At 39.7% G+C, this 21,319-nt stretch overlaps 1 protein-coding gene across 6 annotated transcripts in view; it reads right to left on the bottom strand.

Annotated features, from left to right (window-relative positions):
* COL4A3 (collagen type IV alpha 3 chain) overlaps nt 1-21,319 on the bottom strand; it is a 148,230-nt gene that overhangs the window by 58,139 nt on the left and 68,772 nt on the right. For all 6 annotated transcript variants that reach the window (XM_063648006.1, XM_063648005.1, XM_054479336.2 and 3 more), the window contains 16 exons: nt 18,539-18,595; nt 16,344-16,433; nt 12,240-12,284; nt 11,612-11,656; nt 10,589-10,651; nt 9,868-9,921; nt 9,023-9,049; nt 8,089-8,166; nt 5,407-5,469; nt 5,238-5,273; nt 3,260-3,301; nt 2,959-3,036; nt 2,420-2,482; nt 1,882-1,941; nt 543-587; nt 216-269 (listed from right to left, as the gene is read on the bottom strand). In XM_063648006.1, the coding sequence (XP_063504076.1) occupies nt 216-269; nt 543-587; nt 1,882-1,941; nt 2,420-2,482; nt 2,959-3,036; nt 3,260-3,301; nt 5,238-5,258 (363 nt within the window). In that variant the 5' untranslated portion in view covers nt 5,259-5,273; nt 5,407-5,469; nt 8,089-8,166; ... (5 more) ...; nt 16,344-16,433; nt 18,539-18,595. The remainder of the gene's footprint in view (nt 1-215; nt 270-542; nt 588-1,881; nt 1,942-2,419; nt 2,483-2,958; nt 3,037-3,259; nt 3,302-5,237; nt 5,274-5,406; nt 5,470-8,088; nt 8,167-9,022; nt 9,050-9,867; nt 9,922-10,588; nt 10,652-11,611; nt 11,657-12,239; nt 12,285-16,343; nt 16,434-18,538; nt 18,596-21,319) is intronic.

Genomic DNA, 21,319 nt, shown 5'->3' with positions numbered 1-21,319 from the left:
AAGTACACAGTACAAGTTTAATACCTTTTCCTCAAGAACACCCTTCAAATGTTTAAGTAAAGTTGCCACATCTCTCTTTTCTTCTTAACAGACCGAGGGTATTTGAATGAAGTCTGTTATTGTAATTCCTTGTACTAAGGTCCAGGGTTGTAGATAAAAGTAAAAGCATAGGCAAAATCCAACCTATTAAAATAGGATATTAGGGAGAGGATTACCTTAATGCCATCTTCACCCGTTATCCCAGGGAAACCCCTGTTGCCCTTGACTCCCTAAAGAAAAGAACAAAAGGAAATGGGTCAGAAGACACAGGAGCCAACTGCTTCTGGGGGAGCAGGTGCAATTTGAACTCCTCTGAAACAGAAGAATGTGCTCAGATGATCTCTCTTCACAATGGAGATGTAAAACTATGATTCCCAAATGCAGTTTTTAAAAGCTGTAAGCTTTTTGTTTGTTTATAACTATTTAGTGACTTTAAAAAAATCCTTCTTCAGCTAGTAGGACTGACATTTTTACTACCTCCGTGGGCCAAATCAAGTCTATACCTCACTTCCAGGGAAGCCAGGAACACCATCTTTTCCGGGTTTTCCCTACAGGAAAAACAAATCAAAAACATGAAATTTAATAAATATGGCTAACTTTACAAATATGGAAATCTTAAGTGATATGATCATCTCCTCTTGACCTCAGGCATAAAAAGTCTGAGTAAAGATCTTCACCCAGGTGTTAGAAGGAAAAACTATTAACCACAGAATACACAATGGCCCTCTCTTTCCAGGGAAAGCAGAAGCCAGTCAGAATGGGAAACTGGAGAAAGTCAGAGAAGGAAGGAAGGACATTAACAGCCAAACTTAAATTAGAGCTGATGCTGTTCATCTTAAACTTGGAAGGGAAAAAAAACACATACACTGGGCAGAGAAGTAAATAAGGAAGCCCAGAAAAAGGAAGGTATTCACAGTCCATTTATTTGAAATATTGGTAATTCCTTGGACCCCAGGTGTGCCTATATTTAAATATATATATAAAAGGTATAGTGTGGTATCTCAACCGGCAGTTTGGATTGACTTTTATGGTATTTGCCCTTCCTGGTAAAATGTAAAAATCATGTTCATTGAATATTTTTTCTTAGGCCAAAAAATACATTCTTTGCTTATGTATAATTTTTGTAGATTTTACTTTTCCAAATGTATAACTTTTAGATATTTAACACAATATGTGGATTTAAATCTTTCTAAAATGGATCTGGGTGGGGTAGTGGGGGCACCTGCTGCTTCTGTTTTTCCAGCCGCCCACTTCTGGTCACAGATTGCCCTATTTCCTTTGTGAGGGCTGCTCTTCCCTCCCTCTGGGTGATTCTGATGGCACTGCCAGTCTCAGTAGCCCACGGCCCCACTGGCCTGGCCAATCATGGTACCCTTTTCTCTTGGTCACAGCCTTTTTTCCAGAGTGAGACGTATGACCAAGCTGGGCCAATGAGATGAATTCCCTGGGATTTTATAAATGGACACAGGGAGAAAGATGCTCTCTTTCTCCTCTAATGCCATTAGCCTGAAGTTGTCTGCTGCAGGGTAGCTCTTTCTCCCCATCTCCCCTGACATGGGAGATCATCTGCCAGAGGAGAGAATGAGGCTGATATGCAGAGAGAAGCAGAAGTGAGATGGAGAGGGAGTCCTGCCCTTGTGTTTTCAGGCTCTGAAGTCCTTGAACCCTGTTTTAGCCTTAACGTCTTAAATACTTGAGGAAGTAAATCCTGCCTCCCAAATCTTAAAGAACAGAAATTTTTAGCTTGAGCTAGTTTGAGTTGGGCATCTTGTTCCTGTAACCTAAAGAGTCCCAAGTCCTGACTAATCAAAACTGCACATGACACCGAATTTCCAAATTTACCTGTGGGCCAGGGTCTCCAGGAGCACCCTTTTCAGATCCATATGATTCTCCAGGCAGTCCCTGTATTAATTAGAGCTATGTCAAGTTTTATGAATTACTGATTTTTTTACTTACATTGATTTTTATTAATTTGTCCCTTTTGGTTATTCTGCCATTTAAAAACATGTTTAAGTGCTGAGCCATCTAAGAGAGAAATCTTATTGATGAATAGTAATTAAAAAACAGATGCCAAAAAAGCTGATGCTGAAGATAAGTCATAAGATGGGCGGTATTGGGTGCATGTACAACAGTGCAAGGATTTCAGCTAGGAGTGGCTGTAAAATAACTCTACTGTATTCATGCTCTCTGCGGTCAAATGTTATTGTATTTTAGCCAATATTAAGACTTAAAAGCAATAGCTTCTCTGCCTGTGGAGTAGCCATTCTTTTATTCCTTTACTTTCTTAAAAAAAAACAACTTAAGACAAAACACACATCAAACTAAATACTAAGGCTCTGCTTTATGTGTTATGGGGACAATATAACTTTAAATAACCTACTGAGGGTCCAGGAGGTCCAGGCTCGCCCATTGCTCCCTTGTCTCCCTTTTCCCCCTTGAGGTCCTGCCAAAGAAACAGTTCAACTTGTTTCAAATGGATGAAATGACATTTCACTGATTCAACAGTGGGACAAATCCTCTATCTGTTCAATAAACTGGGTTTACAAACTGTGAATGTGCCTCATGTTAACACAACCCAATACACCTTCCATTTCTCACATTTCAAATTTTATACTTGCGAACTCACGAACTCACTGAAACTACCTGCAAACTTTTTTTTTAAGTATCTTTTTTTTTTTTTTTTTGAAATGAAGTCTCACTCTGTTGCCCAAGCTGGAGCTTCAGATCTTCCGTGTGTAATATTTCCAGGATTTATGAATAAAGGACGGTAAGGAATAAATACTGGAGGTTCTGGCTGGCTGAGGGAGCTGGGCTGAGCTGGGCTTAGGTAACAAGAGCTTGTAAAAGAGGTACAAGGTCACAAGGACTTCGTCCTAGACACGGTAAGGCACAACACTAATCATAAAATTGCAGAGTTACCGTTCTGTTATCTGGGCCAGTTAGGGTCACAATAACTGTTCCTGGTGGTCCCGGGGGTCCTGTTAACCCTTTCACACCCTAAAGACAAAAACACTCAGGAGTGAGAAAATAAACAACAGCATCAACATTTCAATGTTACTACGTTTGAAAGGTCTACTTTTCCCCTCTAGTGCTTATACGGGAAGACAGAACAAATGAAGGCCCATCAATTTCAGCTTGGCCAGTAAGTAAACGGTATAGGCTGATATGCTCCGGGACATAAAATATCTTGCCTGCTAATAAAACATAGTATTTAAATTACCCGCTCTCCTTTATGTCCTATCACTCTTTCACCCATGTGACCCTGTAAGAAAACACAAAACCAAATTATTTTATAAAAATAAATTCGAATAAACAGTCTAAACCCATCAAAGTTCCAATATTTGTAACTGAGCATTTATATTTTAACTTTCATTTTAGAATGATAAATTATTTTAGCTATTTCTTAGAGAAGAGCATTGATATGTTTCTTTTAAAGGAGGAGCTCTTGAGGTGCAGAAAGCTTAAGGGATTTACCTAACATGGCAAATGCTGACACGCAGTGGTGTGGGGGAGGGAAAGGAGCCCAGCTCAGAGCATATTTTTCTGGCTCTGCATCAGCCAGTTTTAATCCCACTGGCTGGCTACTTAACTTCCTGATACGCTTGTTTTCTTGTTTTAAAAATAAGAATGGGTAGCTGCATTTCAGGATTCTGAAATTCAATACTTAATAGAGAATCTACGAATAGAATTCCAGCTACCCGACTTCACTAGTAATTTAGTGACATGAGTCTAATGCGAATAGTTTCTTCACTAATGATGGCTGATCCATCATTTCAACTAATATCTGCTTGCTTTTTCACCACTGAGTATGCAGATCTTCCCCTTGTTAGACCAAAGCTAGATCAAAACACTTTAAACCTCAGCTCTGCCATGTACTGTCCATTGGACAATTCACTTAACCAGAACCTATCCATCTCTCAGGGTGCATGCATGCGTGCGTGTGTGTGTGTGTTTGTGCATTTGTGTGTATCAATGAGATAATAAATATGAAAGTATCTTGGAAAATACCTCTTATAAAAGGCTACCTGAGCCAGGCGCAGTGTCTCACGCCTGTAATTCCAGCACTTTGGGAGGCTGAGGCGGGTGGAACACCTGAGGTTGGGAGTTCAAGACCAGCCTGGCCAACACGGTAAGACCGTGTCTCTACCAAAAATACAAAAATATTAGCTGGGAGTGGTGATGCACGCCTGTAATTCCACTTACTCGGGAGGCTGAGGCAGGAGAATTGCTTGAACCCAGGAGGTGGAGGTTGCAGTGAGCCAAGATCGCACCACTGCACTCCAGCCTGGGCAACAGAGTGAGACTCCGTCTCAAAAGAAAGAAAGAAAGAAAGAAATAATAAAATAAAAGGCTACCTGATAGTAGGAGATACTGTGTTTAGGACTAATTTCCTGTTGGGGCTCAGCCTCACTCAACATTTTTATAATTAAACTAACAGTTGCACTTCTGTTTTTTTGTTTTGTTTTGTTTTTGGTTTTGGTTTTTTTTGTTGTTGTTGTTTTGAGATGGAGCCTCTTTCTCTCACCCAGACTGCAGTGCAGTGGTGCTATCTTGGCTCACTGCAAACTCTGACTCTCGAGTTCAAGTGATTTTCCTGCCTCAGCCCCCTGAGTAGCTGGGATTACAGGCATGCACCACCATGCCCGGCTAATTTTTGTATTTTTAGTAGAGACAGGGTTTCATCATGTTGGCCAGGCTGGCCTCGAACTCCTGACCTCAAGTGATCCACCCGCCTCGGCCTTCCAAAGTGCTGGGATTACAGGCATGAGCCAATATGCCTGGCCTGGTCTTAACAGAAATGCATGCAAGACCCTGTGTAATGAGCACACAAATAGTCGTCTTTTACTTACTAGCATAAGACCAGGTTGGCTTTGTGAAGCAGCACGCTACAAAAACTCAGAGGATAATGTGCTGTGTGAGATGATCAGAAATGGAAAACCTGTGGATTAAGAATCCTTGCCTTTTTCCTGTTAAGTAGCTTCTCATAAATTGAATTAAGACTCTTTGTATCAGGGATCAAGGTACTGAAATGCAAGGAGAAAAGAGGTGAGAGCAGCTAGCCATGCTCTTCCCTGCTAGGAATCCTTGTGAGTTCCAGAGAGGTGCCTAACAGTGACCCACATGAAGAAGCAGACCAGGTTTGGCTTTGAGATTGAGTAGGGTGTGCTAGCTGTTACATCATATGAACTGTAGTCTACCTTAGGTCCTCTAGGTCCCATGGCTCCTGGAAAGCCCTAGAAAAATCCACAAATGAAAATCACAGCAGGAAATGCATCCAACCAGAAAAATTCTTTTAATAACTTTTTAATAATAAATAATGAATCTATTAGTTGACAGAGTCTGTAGCAAGGATTACTTGATACTCACAAAGAATCCCGGAGGACCAGGTGGGCCAACAGGCCCAGGAAAACCTGGAGGGCCTGGCAAACCCTTGAAATTGAGAGAAGAATAAGAGTAAGTTTAAATTTACTTCTCACTTAATAACAATGTCCATTAATTAAATGCATTAAAATATTTTAATAAAATCAGAAGAGCATAACACCTCCCTTTTCAGTGGCTGCAGCTAATGATAACAAACATCAAAAAGTGTTGCCATGTGTAACAGGCTGGCAGGACCATCTGGACGATAACGTTTCTAAAATGACCAAAGTAGTTGCTTTACTTCAGACGTTTCAAAATTTTGCTTTTCTCTTTCTTCCCACCTCTTTTCTTCTCCCTTTTCCTTTCTCTCTCTCATTTTGGCCAAGCATGCTCCTACGTTAGGGCCTGCCACCTGCTCTCCTTCTGTCTAGAATCCCCTTTTCCCAGGTATCTGTATGACTCACTCCCCTTTCCTTTTCTTGTCTTTATGCAATTGTCATCCTTTCCATAAAGCCTTCCTGCTTATCCAAAGTTGTAACCCACCTTCCAACCCAGACACTTCGTATCCTGCTTTCGTGCATTATTTTTAGCATTTATTACTCATACACCATAGAGTTACTCATTTACACTTTTTTGTCTCCCCCATGAGAATATGAGCTCTATGAAGGCCATATATATATGTATGTTTTAAGAGACTGGGTCTCGCTATGTTGCCCAGGCTGGCCTATAACTAGGCTCAAGAGACTTTCCCGTCTCAGCTTTCCCAAGTAGCTGGGACTACAGGCACATGCCACCATCCCTGGTTCATAAAAATTTTAAATATCTATCTATCTATCTATCCATCTATCTATCTATCATCTATCTGTCTATCTATTTTTTTGAGACAGAGTCTCATTCTGTCCTCAGGCTGGAGTACAGTGGTGCGATCTCTGCTCACTGCAGCCTCTGCCTCCCAGGTTCAAGTGATTCTTCTGCCTAAGCCTCCCAAGTGGCTGGGACTACAGGCGCATGCCACCACACCTGGCTAATTTTTGTATCTTTAGTAGAGATGGAGTTTCACCATGTTGGCCAGGCTGATCTCAAACTCCTGACCTCAAGTGATCCTCCTGCCTTGGCCTCCCAAAGTGCTGGGATTACAGGTGTGAGCCACCGTGCCCAGCCTTAAATCTATATTTTGGCTGATTTGTGCCCTGCAGTATTCCTAGAGCCTAGAAATAGCCCCTAGCATGTAATTGGCAGGTAAAAAATATTTCTTGTATAATAGTATGTACCATCATTATATCTTCAGCATCATCACAATGACTAATACATAGATGATAATCAATACACATTTAAAGAATGTATCAATATCTCAGATTACTATTATCTCTTCTTCCTGGATCCCCTGACTTCAGCATCTGGACTCTTAAATGTTTTCTGAGCAAAAAAGCGAGAGCCGCCGTATCTTGCATCTCTTCTCAGAAGCCTATAATAGCTCCTAATTGCATCATTCTGCATTTTTTGCAGCTCCTAATCTAACTTCACATCCTCAGTTGGGATGGCTCACCATACAGGATTTCAACAGCCTCAACTCAAACTCACTTAGGCAAATATCCCATCTCTACTGAGGAATTTCTACATATAATTCTGAACTAAGTTAAAATAATTCTGGTTAATTGGCTGGGCGTGTTGGCTCATGCATGTAATCCCAGCACTTTGGGAGGCTGAAGTTGGTGGATCACCTGAAGTCAGGAGCTCAAGACCAGCCTGGCCAACATGGTGAAACCCCATCTCTACTAAAAATACAAAAATTAGCAGGGCATGGTGGCCCACGCCTGTAGTCCCAGTTATTCAGGAGGCTGAGGCAGGAGAATTGCTTGAATCCGGGAGGTGGAGGTTGCAGTGACCCAAGATTGCACCACTGCACTCCAGCCTGGGCGATAGAGCCAGACTCCTTCTTAAAAAAAAAAAAAATGTGCATATACACATGTATATATATACATATATATGCATATATAACTAGTTAATTTTGGTTATATATAATTATAACCTGAAAGTTAGCACTTGTGGTTTAGGTCTATGAAATGGTCTTTTCGAATCACAAAGTAAAGCACACGCAGCACCAAAGGCAGTTGTGTCTCTTTCTATCCCTTTTGGATCATACTCAGGCTACATACATATAAATCAGAAAAGCAAACACTTCAACTGGAGAGAGTTGCATTTAAATAAAAACCTTTCTTTTCTTTATTATCTCAACTTCAACTGGAGAGAGTTGCATTTAAATAAAAACCTTTTATTTATCATTATGCAAATTTTAAAATAGGGCTGTTATTTAAAATTACAGATTTAAATGATATTCAATGTGTGATACAAATCTACCCTTATTTTCAACAAATACAAATTAAGTGGAACATAACTATTCCTGTTAGATTCAGGCAAGCTTGGTGACTGAGAGTGAAGAAGAGGATGAAAAACATACTCAAATCATCTTTGCATATCAGCATCGTGTAGTTTTCCAGAATAGGGTGAAAGCTTTAGAATGAAATGAGGCCAGATATGTAAATAGAATAAATAGGAATTTATATTTAAAATCTTCTTAAGAGAGTGAGAGGGACCTATGGGGGAAAAGAGAGATAGAGGAAAGAGAGGTGAAAAGAGAGAGAGAGTGAAAAACTGAGAATAATAGGGACCTTCTCTGAAGTGCTGTACCTGGGGTCCTGGAGCCCCTGGCAACCCGGGGTCGCCTTTTGCATCAAGTTCTATATCTTCTCCTTTAGCAGGAGCACCCTTGAAAATGAAGAAGTTCATCAAACATCATCAATGTTATATTTTAAAAACCCCTTCAAGTGCTTATTCAAAGTTATACTTCTTCAAAGATGAAAGTGCTTTTCAAGATATATACTCAGAGAAATGATTTATGATTTTGTAATTATTCTATTGTGAAGAATTCAAAGCATTTTCATATTTTCTAAAATCAAAAATTTACAGTGGGCCCAGTACAGTGGTGCATGCCTGTAATCCCAGCACTTTGGGAGATCAAAACGGGCAGATCATCTGAGGTCAGGAGTTCAAGACTAGCCTGGCCAACATGGCAAAACCCCATTTCTACTAAAAATACAAGAATTAGCTGGGCGTGGTGGCATGCATCTGTAATCCCAGTTACTTGGGAGACTGAGACAGAAGAAACGCTTGAGCCCAGGAGGTGGAGGTTGCAGTGAGCTGAGATCGTGCCACTGCACTCCAGCCTGGGCAACAGAGCAAGACTCCGTCTCAAAAAAAAAAAATTTACAGTGGAAAGAAGAAAGACGCAGGGGTAATAAATCATTTCCCAAGATACCAAAAATAGTGACAATTCCTGCCCTAGAATGTGGGGCCCTGAGCGTGAGGTCAGTTTTCTTCTCCAAGACCCTATTTCTTTCAACAATGATACAAAACCTGTATCCTTAGGACTCTTTATGACAAGAGCCAGAAGGAGCTATTTAATAGGAATAAATATCATGTCCCAATTATTATTGTTTCTGAATGATTAAGGTCTGGATTATGAAATCTTATTTGTAATGACTTAAGTCTCATTATTTAATAGAAGTCCTTTTCATATGTACAGTTAGAGATTTTCAGTGATAGCATTCCACCAGTGACTTACCTTTTGTCCTTTCAAACCAGCAGCACCCTAGGAAAAAAGCAACCTGTGAACAACTAGAGGAAAATCAAACGCACACACTCCTACTCGGTCTGCTCTGCCCTCTCTGCTATTGTGCATCCTTTCCCCACCATACACCTCTACGGGCTTACAAAGCAAAGTCTTCCCTTAATCTTTTACCTCCCACCATATTGTCCTGTCTCTCCTTCGTCTCACCTGTGAACTTCCCATTTTGTTCATTTCCCACCCATTCCTCAGTTCCAAATCTGCCCCCTGCTCCATCCTGCCATGGAATTGTCCCTTGCTAAGGTCAGATGTGATATTGATGTTGCTAAAACCAATGCCAACATGTCAATACTCCTCTGACTGGACTTTGCAGCAGCATCCAGCAGCTGTCTGCCACTCCCTTCTACTACAATAGGTCTTTCCTGGGCCTCTATAATACACCCCTGCTGGTTTTCTTTCTCCCACCAGGGCCACTCCTCCTTTACATGATCATTGTCCTTGATCTCAACATCACTGCTGGAGCTAAGTCTCAGTTCTAAGCCCCTTTTCTCCTCACTCTGACTCCGTGAGTCACCACCAGCTGGGACCTCTTCTCTGAGTGAATCCAGGTACCTCTCATGCATCTCCACTTGGATGTCTCAAAAGCAAAACAAAGTCTCAACGTCTAACCCTACACTCATGATGCATGTATTCACCCATTCCCTAACTATTAGTTGAATGTCTACTACGGCTACCCCAGACTTCCCTAAAGTCATGACAGATTTGTGTATACGGCCATATGGAGCAGACCACTGTTATTTATACTTTATGTCTTTGATGGGGAATTAGGCATGAAAACCTACCGGGATCCCTGGGTAGCCCAGTGTCCCTGGGAGTCCTGGAAACCCCTGCTCACCCTAAAAGACATACAAAGTTTGTTATTATTCTTAGTTGTTCTAGAAGAGCCTATTCAGATATTTTTCCTGTTTCTCGCTTCCAACCTTGCAATGGTAAATCTAGACAAAGTAACCCGAATTCCTTATGGCTACTGGGTCATGAGGCTGAAGACCAAAAAACCATTATCTTAATTAAAAACAGGATTAGAATACTGTTTCTCAAATTGTGCATAAATGGCAAAGTCTAATTGCGCCAAGAACTTTTTAATTGCTGTTTCCTTCAAACTTGAGTAATTAGTTCATTCATGGCCACCATTCTGGAGAAAAGGAGAGCTCAGTTCGAAAACAAAAGGAGGTGAGTGAACACTGAAAAGCTCAGTCATTCCTTCCCCAAAACTAATTCTGCACTCAAAGCTTTGGTTTCTGATTTATATACACAGCCTCAGATGAAAACAACCAGTTGAGCTCCAAGTTTTCTTTCTGTGGGAGAACTTTCCTTAAAAGACAATTAGAAAGCAAGGAATGCGAAGAAAGAAAATGGGAAGTTTCCTGCCTCCAAATTATGCTGTTGGTTCTGGCCTAAAGGAATGTTTCAAGGGAAGCCTGTCTGCCTTTCATTGCCATTTCACCTTGATTTAATCATTCAGCAAAGCATTTATTAATCATCTTCTGTGCGAAAAGTACTTACCTTAGAACCATTGCATCCTGGTACACCGACAAGTCCATAAGGCCCAGTATTGCCTGGGGTGCCCTGGAAGAAGAACAAGTCTCAATGAGGAGGGTCATCCCAAGAAAGAGCACTGAATCCAAGGGAAAAGATGGACTGATTTAAATAGCTCTTGAAATATAAATGATCGTTTAAATGGTTAAGTAGTAAATGTACATTGTGGTTTTACATATAATTTCAGTAGCAACAAACTAAACAGGCTGACTGATATGAAGACTTATCAAATGAGATGTGGATATTTCAAATAAAGCAAATGCCTTTTATCCATAAAATAAAAGAGTCCCTTAACATGCTGTTTTAAGCTGGGGAGAAAGGAAGGGAAAAAGAAGGGGAAAGTATGCACAGATGCAACTATTTTATTATTCTGTGCTATTAAATACAATCATTTCATTCTACCCTGTCCTATGCTATTCTATCAGCTTGTAACATAGAGTTTCCTTCAGCACCTATGGGGGTCAGTTCCAGGACCCCTATGAGTACCAAAATCCACAGATACTCAAGTCTCTTATATAAAATGGTATAGTATTTGCACATAACCTATACGTATCCTCCTGTATGCTTAAAGTCATTTCTAGATTACTTATAATACCTAATATGATGTGAATTCTATGTAAATAGTTGTTATACTGTAATGGTTTTTAAGTTTGTACAATTTTTATTGTTATTTTTTAAAAATATTTTTGATCTACAGTTGGTTGGTTGAATCCATGGATGTGGAATCAATGGATATGGAGGGCCGGCTTACCATATAATTTACTAATTATCCTACCCTATCCTATCCTGTCCTGCTTGTATTTCAGGAAGTTCATTTTGACTCATATGTCACATAAATCCACACACTAATATAATATACCATCCTAAGGTGCTATTTTCTTCATGTAACAAATGCATCAGAACACATTTTCTTGCATGACTGTTTTAACATCTTTATTAAAATGAGCTTACTTTTAAATTCTCTAGCTACGGATTTTTCCCATTACTTACTGGAAGTCCAGGAGAACCGGAAAATCCTGGCAATCCAGTTATTCCCTGAAGACATAGAAAAAAGGAGGGGGTGGCAAAAAAAGACTTAAAAAATCTTCAATCTATAAACATAAATTTATTTACCATTGCAATAGTCTTTTTCCTCCACTATAACTGGAAATAGCTCGAAACGATTGGGAAAACAAATACTAAAGGTTTAACAAACTTTTGTAAATCTCACATTTATGTAGCTCTTAAAAAGATATCATTAAGATTATTTTTGGCTTTTTTGGATAGATTACTAAGGTACAATTTGCATGCAATGAAGTGCTCCAATCTTTTGAGAACCGCTTAACTGAACAGTTTAACGAATGTTGACCTACATGCAGTTTTATATACCATCATCTCATCAGACACAGAGCATCCTTATCACTCCAGAGGTTCCTTCATGGCCTTTCTTGGTCGGTTTAGCACTTGCCCCTAATGTGGTAACCACTCCTTTGACATCTACCATTACAGATTAGTTTTACCTGTTCTTGAACTTCATCTGTGGAACCATACACAGTGTACTCCTTTCTGACATTTGTATAACTCTTACGGTGAAATGCTGATCTTTTAACGATCAGGATGGACTGGTTGGACTACTAACCCTTACACCTTTGGAACCCGTGAGTCCTGGAAGTCCTGGAAAGCCCTAGATTCAAGTGAAAAAAGAAAAAGTAAACACTCTGAAAATTATTTGGCACTAAGAAACCCATACATCAAACCCAGTCTTAGTCACATGCCAAGCTATTTTGCCCTTCTGATTATTTCATTGTTAATAAGATTCAATTGCTTGCTTATTTCATTGCAGCTAAATTGTTTATCAGAAAAGACAAAAATTCATTCAAACCTTTGCTACTCAAAGTGGGGTTTGGGACCTGCAGCATTAGCATTACCTGGAAGCTTATTAGAAATGTGGAATCTTAGATCTGCCTCACCTCCCAGGCTATTGACCGAGAATCTGCATGTTTAACATGATTCTTTAGTGATTTTTGTGCACATTAAAGTCTGTGTAAAAGTCCTAATTAGCCTCACAGCTGCTGAGGTCTGATAAAAATGAATGACATAACTACAATTGTGGATGAGAATGGCAGCCAGTATTTCAGTGCACAAGAAACACTCTATTAACAAAATGTGCCTGACATGTACAAGGAAATATATAGCCAAGTAAGGACTGCCTGAACCAGAGATAAACTTGCTTTGGGCATGTAATGCATTCAGTTTCAACGTCCTATTTCTTGGAGAATAACCTTAAATGGTGACTGTTTCAGCTAGGCCACGTGGTGTGAAAGTTTCATTGTCCAAAAGCCATTTTCATCATTCCAGAGAGTTTCAGTATGTTTTGATTTTTAATTTTATTGTTATTATTTGAGAAAAGGGTTGTTACAGAATCCTCTGAGATTGCACTGTCAAGGCCAAAGTCAGTCTCTCCCATCTATGGTGGAATTCCGGGGTGCATGGCTGTGTTCAAGGCCATTCCCCTTCCCTACAGAATTCTATTCATGTGATGCTGAGAGCAGAAGGTTTTACTTTCTCATTGTAAACTTTTTTCATGCAGAAAACATTTAAAATTAAGATAGAAATCTTGTAAATCTAAAACATCTTTTTGGTCAGGTTTTAGTATTCTCTAACTGTCTGCCTTTGATTGTATTATCTTTTGTAGCTATTCATATGTATCTGTAAGCCTTACATGCTTTAAAATATGAATCTATGACAACATGGTACTCAGGTTTTCTGGATTAATCTTCTGCAATGCCTGCACTCACGTAACCCATACTAAGTGCCATGTGTTTATGACTATTTTAATGAATTTCAGCATCTCTAAAGAAATGCTGAAGCGAATGAAACAGAGTAGGCTATAGATAACAATTTTTTTAAAAAAAGGAATTGGCATTAGGCTGATCTAAGTCCAGGGTTGAAGTGGCAAACTTGTTCTACCAATAGAAATGGAAGAAAACCTGGGTCCATGCCTTAGAGGAAGTCAGTGTTCAGTTTCTGCCCAGAATCTGAATGACTTTTTCAAAATTAGGATCAGAAGAAGGAGAAATGGACAAAAAGAACACATACATGAATATGGTAGACAGGGAAATGGCAGGAAAACAGCAAGATTTTGCATTTTACTTGTAAGCTGTGGGTGTGGTTTCAAGAGTTTGATTCTGGTATCATGTATGTGACATAAGAAATGCATATTTGTTCTGTGCCTTTGGTTCCTGACACAGAGCTCCTAAAACCCTTATAATATTCTGAGTGACAGGGGAGTAACGAACATCTTTTGTTCTAATATTTGGTGTTTGACCTCACTTGGAATATGCTGGATGATAGAAGTGTCTTTTGTTCTAAGGAGGCAACTCTTGGTGGGCTCCCAGATGGGGGTTGGTCATCAGAAAGACCAAGCCATGATTAGAAGCTTGAAACTTTCAGCTCCAGCTGCACCCTTCAGTGAGGGAAGCGGAGCTGGAGATTGAGTTTATAATTGATCCTGCCCACATGATGATACCTCCATAAGAATCCCTGAAGCATGGTGTTCAGAGAGCTTCTGGGTTGGTGAACATTCACGTTCCAAGGCGGTAATGCACCTTAAGTCCATGGCGACAGAAGCTCCTGCACTTGGGACCCTTCTGGACCTTCTCCTGTGTATCTCTTCATCTCTCGTTCATATCCCTTATAATAAACTGGTAAATGTTCCCACGAGTTCTGTGAGGCTCTTTAGCAAATTATCAAAGCGGAGGAGGAGGTCATGGGAACCCCTGATTTATTTGTAGCCAAGTTGGACAGAATTATGGGTAACTGAGGACCCACTACTTATGACTAGTCCTGAAGTGGGGACAGTCTTATGGGACTGAGCCCTTACCCTATGAGGTCTGCACTAACCCCAGGTATTTAATGTCATAACTGAGCTGTTGGGTACCCAGTTGGCATCCAGAGAGTTGGAGAATTGTTTGGTTTGAGGAAAATCCCACACACAATGAGTTTCAAACCAGGTTTGAACTCTGATTTTGCTTCCTGTGAGCTGCGTGACCCAGGAAAAATTACTCAAGTGCTCTGTGTCCGTTTTCTCATCCATGTAGTGGAGGTAATGACGGGAACTACGTTATAAATCACCACAGTCATGATTTGTGGGATTGATGTGAGAAGTAAATGAGATCCAGGGAGAAATAGATGGCCCAATGACTGGCACAGAGTACATATGCAGTAGGTTGGCTTTGGCTTTGATTATCATTTAGATATTCTGTACATGATTCTAGTACGTATATATGTTTTTTTTTTTTTTTTGACAGGGTCTCGCTCTGTTACCCAGGCTGGAGTGCAGTAGCATGATCATGGCTCACTGCAGCCTCTGCCTCCGGGGCTCAAGCAATCCTCCCACCTCAGCCTCCTGAGTAGCTGAGACCACAGACATATGCCACCACGCCTGGCTAATTTTTGTATTTTTGGTAGAAACTAGGTCTCCTTATGTTGCCCAGGTTGACCTCAAACTCCTGGGCTCAAGTGATCCTCCTGCCTCAGCCTCCCAGAGCAATGGGATTATAGGCATGAGCCACTGTGTCTGGCCTCTAATACATATTCTAATATATTATGAAATTTGTAAAAGACCTTGTATAGATCAATTATAATTATTTTTCATAGCTCATTAGTTGCTTTATAGCTTGCTGGAGGTCAGTAGTAAGGGGATTGAATGTGTGGGTGCGTGAGAAGCCAGGCTTAAGTCTAGCTAATGTCCACAGCAGGAAAGAATACTCAGCAAATCCAGTGGTTATTCAGTTATTTAGTAAATCCTCAGTATTTATTTAAACAAAGCCCTTTGCTGTATCACAGACTTTAGGATAAGAATGTGTGATGAGTGTGAAGGGTCGTAGACTCTGGATGTTTAAGGGACCAGAAGGAAAAGAGAAACCCATGAAGGAAGGGAAAGATAGAGAGACAGCAGAAATACAGAAACAAAGACAGACAAGTGTTCAAGGAGGGGAGAGCGATCCACATAATTTGAAACTAAGCAGAGGGGTTCAGGTCAGATTAAGACACAAAATTATGTATTGGCATTGGCCACTTGAAGGTCATTGGTGATCTTTGCTGGAGTGTTTTCAGAGGACAGGTGGTAGAAGGCAAATTATTGCTAAGGATTGAATAGTAGATGAACTACAGGCAGCATGTTTGACTATTCTTTTAAGAAGTTTGACAGAGAAAGGAAAGTCAGGGAGAAGATGGCAATCCTTTGGTCACAAGACCTAAAAGATGGAGAGGAAGTTTTGTATTATCATGGGAAAATATTTGCATGTTTAAGAACTGAAAGAGAAAAGCCAATAACAAAAGAAAAGCTGGAATGTCCGGAGAGAGGGGAGGCACCTCGTGGAACAAGAAATCCCAAGGATGAGGCACAGGTGGTTGGACAGGTCTTGAATAGAAGCGAAAAGAGCTCTGATTTTTCATTGTAGGAGGAATAGAGGTAGGAACAGATGCAGATGCAGACACTGTAGGTTAGGGAGAGAGATGAATTGGAGCCACAGACTTGAAGCTAATGATGATCATTTGCAATAGTCTTGGAACAGGTTGTGGTTCTATGTGGCCCGCTAATACTGGGGACCAGGAGTTCACCATGCACCTAGCAGTTGGCTAAGATGTGGAATTCTCTCCAGGTTTGCAACAGCCCAGGAGGTAGGCAGGAAGAGGGTTAGGTGGGTTGGGGATTTTCCAAGCTTGCAGGATGACATACCTTGGGTCCCTGTGGTCCAGGTAAGCCTTCAGGACCTGTGAATCCTTTCTGGCCAGGAGAACCGGGGGGTCCAGGAAAGCCTTTCTCCCCCTGTTAAAACCAAAACGAGGTGAGAAACACACAGAACAGCAACTACCCAACAATAAACACACCAATAACCATTATGTTCTCTTGTTTATGACTTCATGATGACTCTTTGCATATGTTTTCCTTGGATTAAAAAAAATCATAATTAGCACTCAGGAGTGACTACATAGGTAACCGGAAAGCTACCAGTCGTTAGTATTTGTCTACAGGCTTGAAAGTGGTGGCTCTTGGTCTTGTAGAAACTTGACTTTCCCCCAAATGGTAGGGCTATGTAGAGCAGAGCTTAAGGGAGACGGAATAAAAAATGAAAGGGAAAGCCCAGGTAGAAGCATCAAGGTTAGTGGAGTGTTTGTTGTGGGATGGAGAGACAGTGAGGGTCAGGTGCAAGAAGGTGTCTGGGGAGTGTGCATAATTACTACATAGCTTGAAAGAACGCCACCAGGCAGGTTATGAGTCTCAGCCCTTTCTTTAACACAGGAGTTAGTAATTTAATCTGCTATTCGTGTAGGAGATGCAGGAGAGGTAGCAAGGTGGCATAACCAAAAAGGTGTGAGCTCAGTAATATTTTAGAAGGAGTCGGATAATATTAGGGGAAAGTACCTAGTAAAAGTGAGTGAAAGTACTTTAAGCCCAAGGCTTGACATGGTTCTACCAACAAATAATTTTCCCATGGATGAGTATCTTGGAATTACGTTTGTCCCTCAGTGTCGGTGGGGGATTGGTTCCAGGACCATCCCCCCAACACAAAAACCTGTGGATTCTTAAGTCCCTTATACAAAATGGCATAGTATTTGCATATAACCTAGAACATCCTTCCATATACTTTAAATCTCTAGGTGACTTATAATACCTAATACAATGCAAATGCTTTGCAAATAGTTGTTATAGTGCATTTTTTATTTGTATTATCTTTTATTGTTGTATTGTTATTTTTTATTATATCCCCCCAAGAATTTTCAGTATGCCATTGGTTGATTCTGAGGATTCAGAAACCGTGGATAAGGAGGGCCGACTCTACTCTTCAACAGTAAAGGCCACCGGCTGATTTGGTTAATTGGGTCAATTTAGTTACACAATTGGCAAATTAAAATAAAAAAGAACAAGTCAGCTATTTTACATTGTGTGTGTGCACACACACTCAATAAGAAGAGAAATAAAAGAATGTGCTAGACCCCTCTCGCTACTCAGTTACTTTCATACACCCTAGAATAGCATCTTGCAAATAGTAGAAACTCAATAAATGCTTCTTGAATGCAAGGAGAATCACAGATAAAGTGCTTCTCAGTGGGAACCTGAATTTTAATACATTCACAGATTCAAGAAAAAAACCTAAGTCCAACTACATGTGAATTATGAAATAATTTAAAATATTATTATTATAATTAGCATACACATTATATAGAAATTAGTTTAGATAAAGAGCTTAAATATATTCTTAAAATATTTTAAAATAGTCATCCTTCAATATTGTTAAACAATTAATTAGTGTCTCTGAGGAAAGGGTTTGGTAAACAAAGAAAAAAACTTTAGTTCTGCCTCTATCTTAATTATCACAAATTGCAAGTTAATGGAGCGAATTAATGAGATTTCACGGCATTCCTTTTTTTCTTGAATTCTGCAATGGAGCTACTTCCCTCTGCTAAGTTTTGCCTCAACCAGTGTGCTGCTGTGGGATTTCTCCACCAGGGGGCGAACTTGAACCAATGCTGCAGGACAAAAATCTGTCAATTTCAATGTTTATTTTCTGTCAAAGTGAATGAATCAAATCGTTTTCAGTTCTCTTATGTCAGCAACATTGTAAATAGTGTATACATATGGAGGCTTGTCATAAACTTTCTTTTTCTTTTTCTTATTTGCTACTTATTCTTTAGAGACCAAGAGAGTTGTAATTTAATTGCCATTGTATATACAAGGTATCTGAAGCTTCCTAGATGACTTTTTTTTTCTTTTTTTTTTAGGTTAATGTTTATATACAATTACTTTAACATTGGATTTGGGAAATGGAACAACATGCTGTTGATCTTTCTGCTACTGATGAAAGAAGAAGGTGAGTTTTTACCTGCTAGAGCTTTACAGTGTAAACAAGCAGTATTAGGTTTTGTTTTTACCTTCTCCCCTTTGGCCCCATCACAGAAGCACTGGCCTTTGTCTTTACAGACACAGCCCTAGGAAGAGGGAAAGAGAAAGGGTTTTGTTTAGAAACAGCTGAATAAATCCCAACGGGCAGGGTAAAAGCAAATGCATTTCTCTGTTCTTCGAGTATTGGACACTATCCGTTAGGAGCCAGGTGACCTTGTAGCAATATATCAATAGAAATACATCAATATATGAATAGCAATAAAGCAGAAAACTGAGACATGTTGCATAAGGGAGAAATGTCGGATAAGAATACATCATTTGTATTGTACTTGGGAATTTTAAGTGTTAAAGTAATGGCCGTTTTTGCCATTACTTTTAATTACCTTTGTACCAACCTAATAACTTATATATGGAAACAACAATGCTATCCTTTTTTTCAGGATAATATCTAATTGAATCATAAGAAATTGCTGCTGTCATAGTTAAAAAGTGGTCAAATACTGGCAAATTCTTAGGTTCTACATAATGTTCATATATGTATATGTGTATATACGTATAATGTATACATGTATATGTACCTCTTATGTAGAACACAATGTATTTGTTTAGTGCCATTACTTGGACGATTTTTTGCCATTACTTTCAATGGCAAAAGCCACAATAACTTTTGCACCAACCTTACATATATTTGTATAGATTAATATGCAATATATTCCATAGGTGATATTAAGGTTTGATTTAAATAATGTTTAAGACTGAGAAGAGGATCAATACCCATTATGCATCTTTAAGGAGAATAAACTAACTAATTAATGCTAGTATCAGAATGTTCTTTCTTTTTTTTTATTCTCAAATATTTTGAACAACAGAATGTTCTTTCTTATAAAACCAAAACCAAAACAAAAAATTCAGCTGTGAGTTAGACATACCTTATCCTACCTAACTAGTCACTGTGACACACTTACCCCCCAGCCCTCACACCTATGCACATTCCAGCTCCAATGGACATCAAATTTTTAAAAATTTTCTCTGCCAGCAGAGGAACAAATAAAGAAATAGTTTCAAATAATAGACTTAAAATGTGTTTTGGCTGGGCACAGTGGCTCATGACTATAATCCCAGCACTTTGGGAGGCCGAGGCAGGCAGGTCACTTGAGATCAGGAGTTTGAGACCAACCTGGCCAACCTGATGAAACCCCGTCTCAACTAAAAAATATAAAAATCAGCCGGGTGTGGTGGTGGGCTGCTGTAATTCCAGCTACTCCAGAGGCTGATGCAGGAGAATGTCTTGAACCCGGGAGGCGGAGGTTGCAGTGAGCTGAGATCATGCCACTGCACTCCAGCCAGGGTGAAAGAGTGAGACTCTATCTCAAAAAAAAAAAAAAAAAAAAAAGTGTTTTGATATATATGCTACATATTGTATGGTTAAACATTAATTCTTTGCTTTATTATTTTTTCTTCAGGTTAATATTAACTGAAAATTAATTTGCTTTCTCCAGAAAATATGTTGATAGCAGAGGCCAGGCACATCTAGGAGATATACTGGATGGTTAGTAGGAAAAATAAAAAAAGAAATGCTAGATATTCCTAAGGTGGAGAATTCTACTTATGCAACAAAAACAAAAAAACCCACACAAACAAGAGTATCTTTAACTGAATATCTTTCCTTAGTCTTGGGCAGTAGGCCTTGCTGTCATTCCAGGAAGGGAGCGCACAGTAATTTTGAGACATTCATGATTTGTCACTCATCATGTTTATATACATTGTAATTTATAGGAATGGAAAGTAACTACTGGGTATCTACCCAGAGGAAAATAAGTCATTATATGAAAAATACACTTGCACACTCATATTTTTAACAGGACTATTCGCAATTGCAAAAATCTGGAACCAGCCCAGATGCCCATCAATCAATGAGTGGATAAAGACAATGTGGTATATATACCATAGAATACTACTCAGCCATAAAAAGGAATGAAATAGGCTGGGCACGGTGGCTCACGCCTGCAATCCCAGCACTTTGGGAGGCCAGGTGGGCGGATCACCTGAGGTCAGGAGTTCAAGACTAGCCTGGCCAACATGGCAAAACCTCGTCTCTACTAAAAATACAAAAATTAGCCAGGTGTGGTGGCAGCCATCTGTAATCTCAGCTATTCGGGAAGCTGAGGCAGGAAAATCACTTGAACCTGGAAGGCGGAGATTGCAGTGAGCCAAGATCGCGCCATTGCACTCAAGCCTGGGTGACAAGAGCAAAACTCCATTAAAAAAAAAAAAAAAAGGAATGAAATAATGGCATTCGCGGCAACCTGGACGGAATTGGAGACCATTATTCTAAGTGAAGTAACTCAGGAATAGAAAACCAAACGTTGCATATTCTCACTTAGAAGTGGGAGCTAAGCTATGAGTACGCAAAGGCATAAGTGATACAATGGACTTTGGGGGAAGTGTAAAAGGGGTGAGGGATTAAAGACTACACACTGGGTACAGTGTACACTGTTTGGGTGATGGGTGCATCAAAATCTCAGAAATCACCACTGAAGAACTTATCCATGTAACCAAACACCACCTGTTCCCCAATAACCTATTGAAATAAATAAAGAGAAAGTAACCGACTGAGAAGGAAATTCTATAGTCTCCTCAAAGTTGCATATTTCATATTTCTAGAAGACTAACTCATTGCAATTTTCTTCCCAGATATTTGGGATCGTGAAGTTGTGTCTTGACTTTATGAGTTTAATCTTGTCTTTCTGGGTTTTTAAATTCTAATGCTCATTTCAATCACATCTTTTAAGTATATTCTACTAAAACTC

This window comes from Pongo pygmaeus, chromosome 11, assembly GCF_028885625.2.
Source record: "Pongo pygmaeus isolate AG05252 chromosome 11, NHGRI_mPonPyg2-v2.0_pri, whole genome shotgun sequence".
NCBI lineage: Eukaryota > Metazoa > Chordata > Mammalia > Primates > Hominidae > Pongo > Pongo pygmaeus.
Note: the sequence above shows the minus strand (reverse complement) of the source record. Positions and strands in the feature narration are given on the sequence as shown.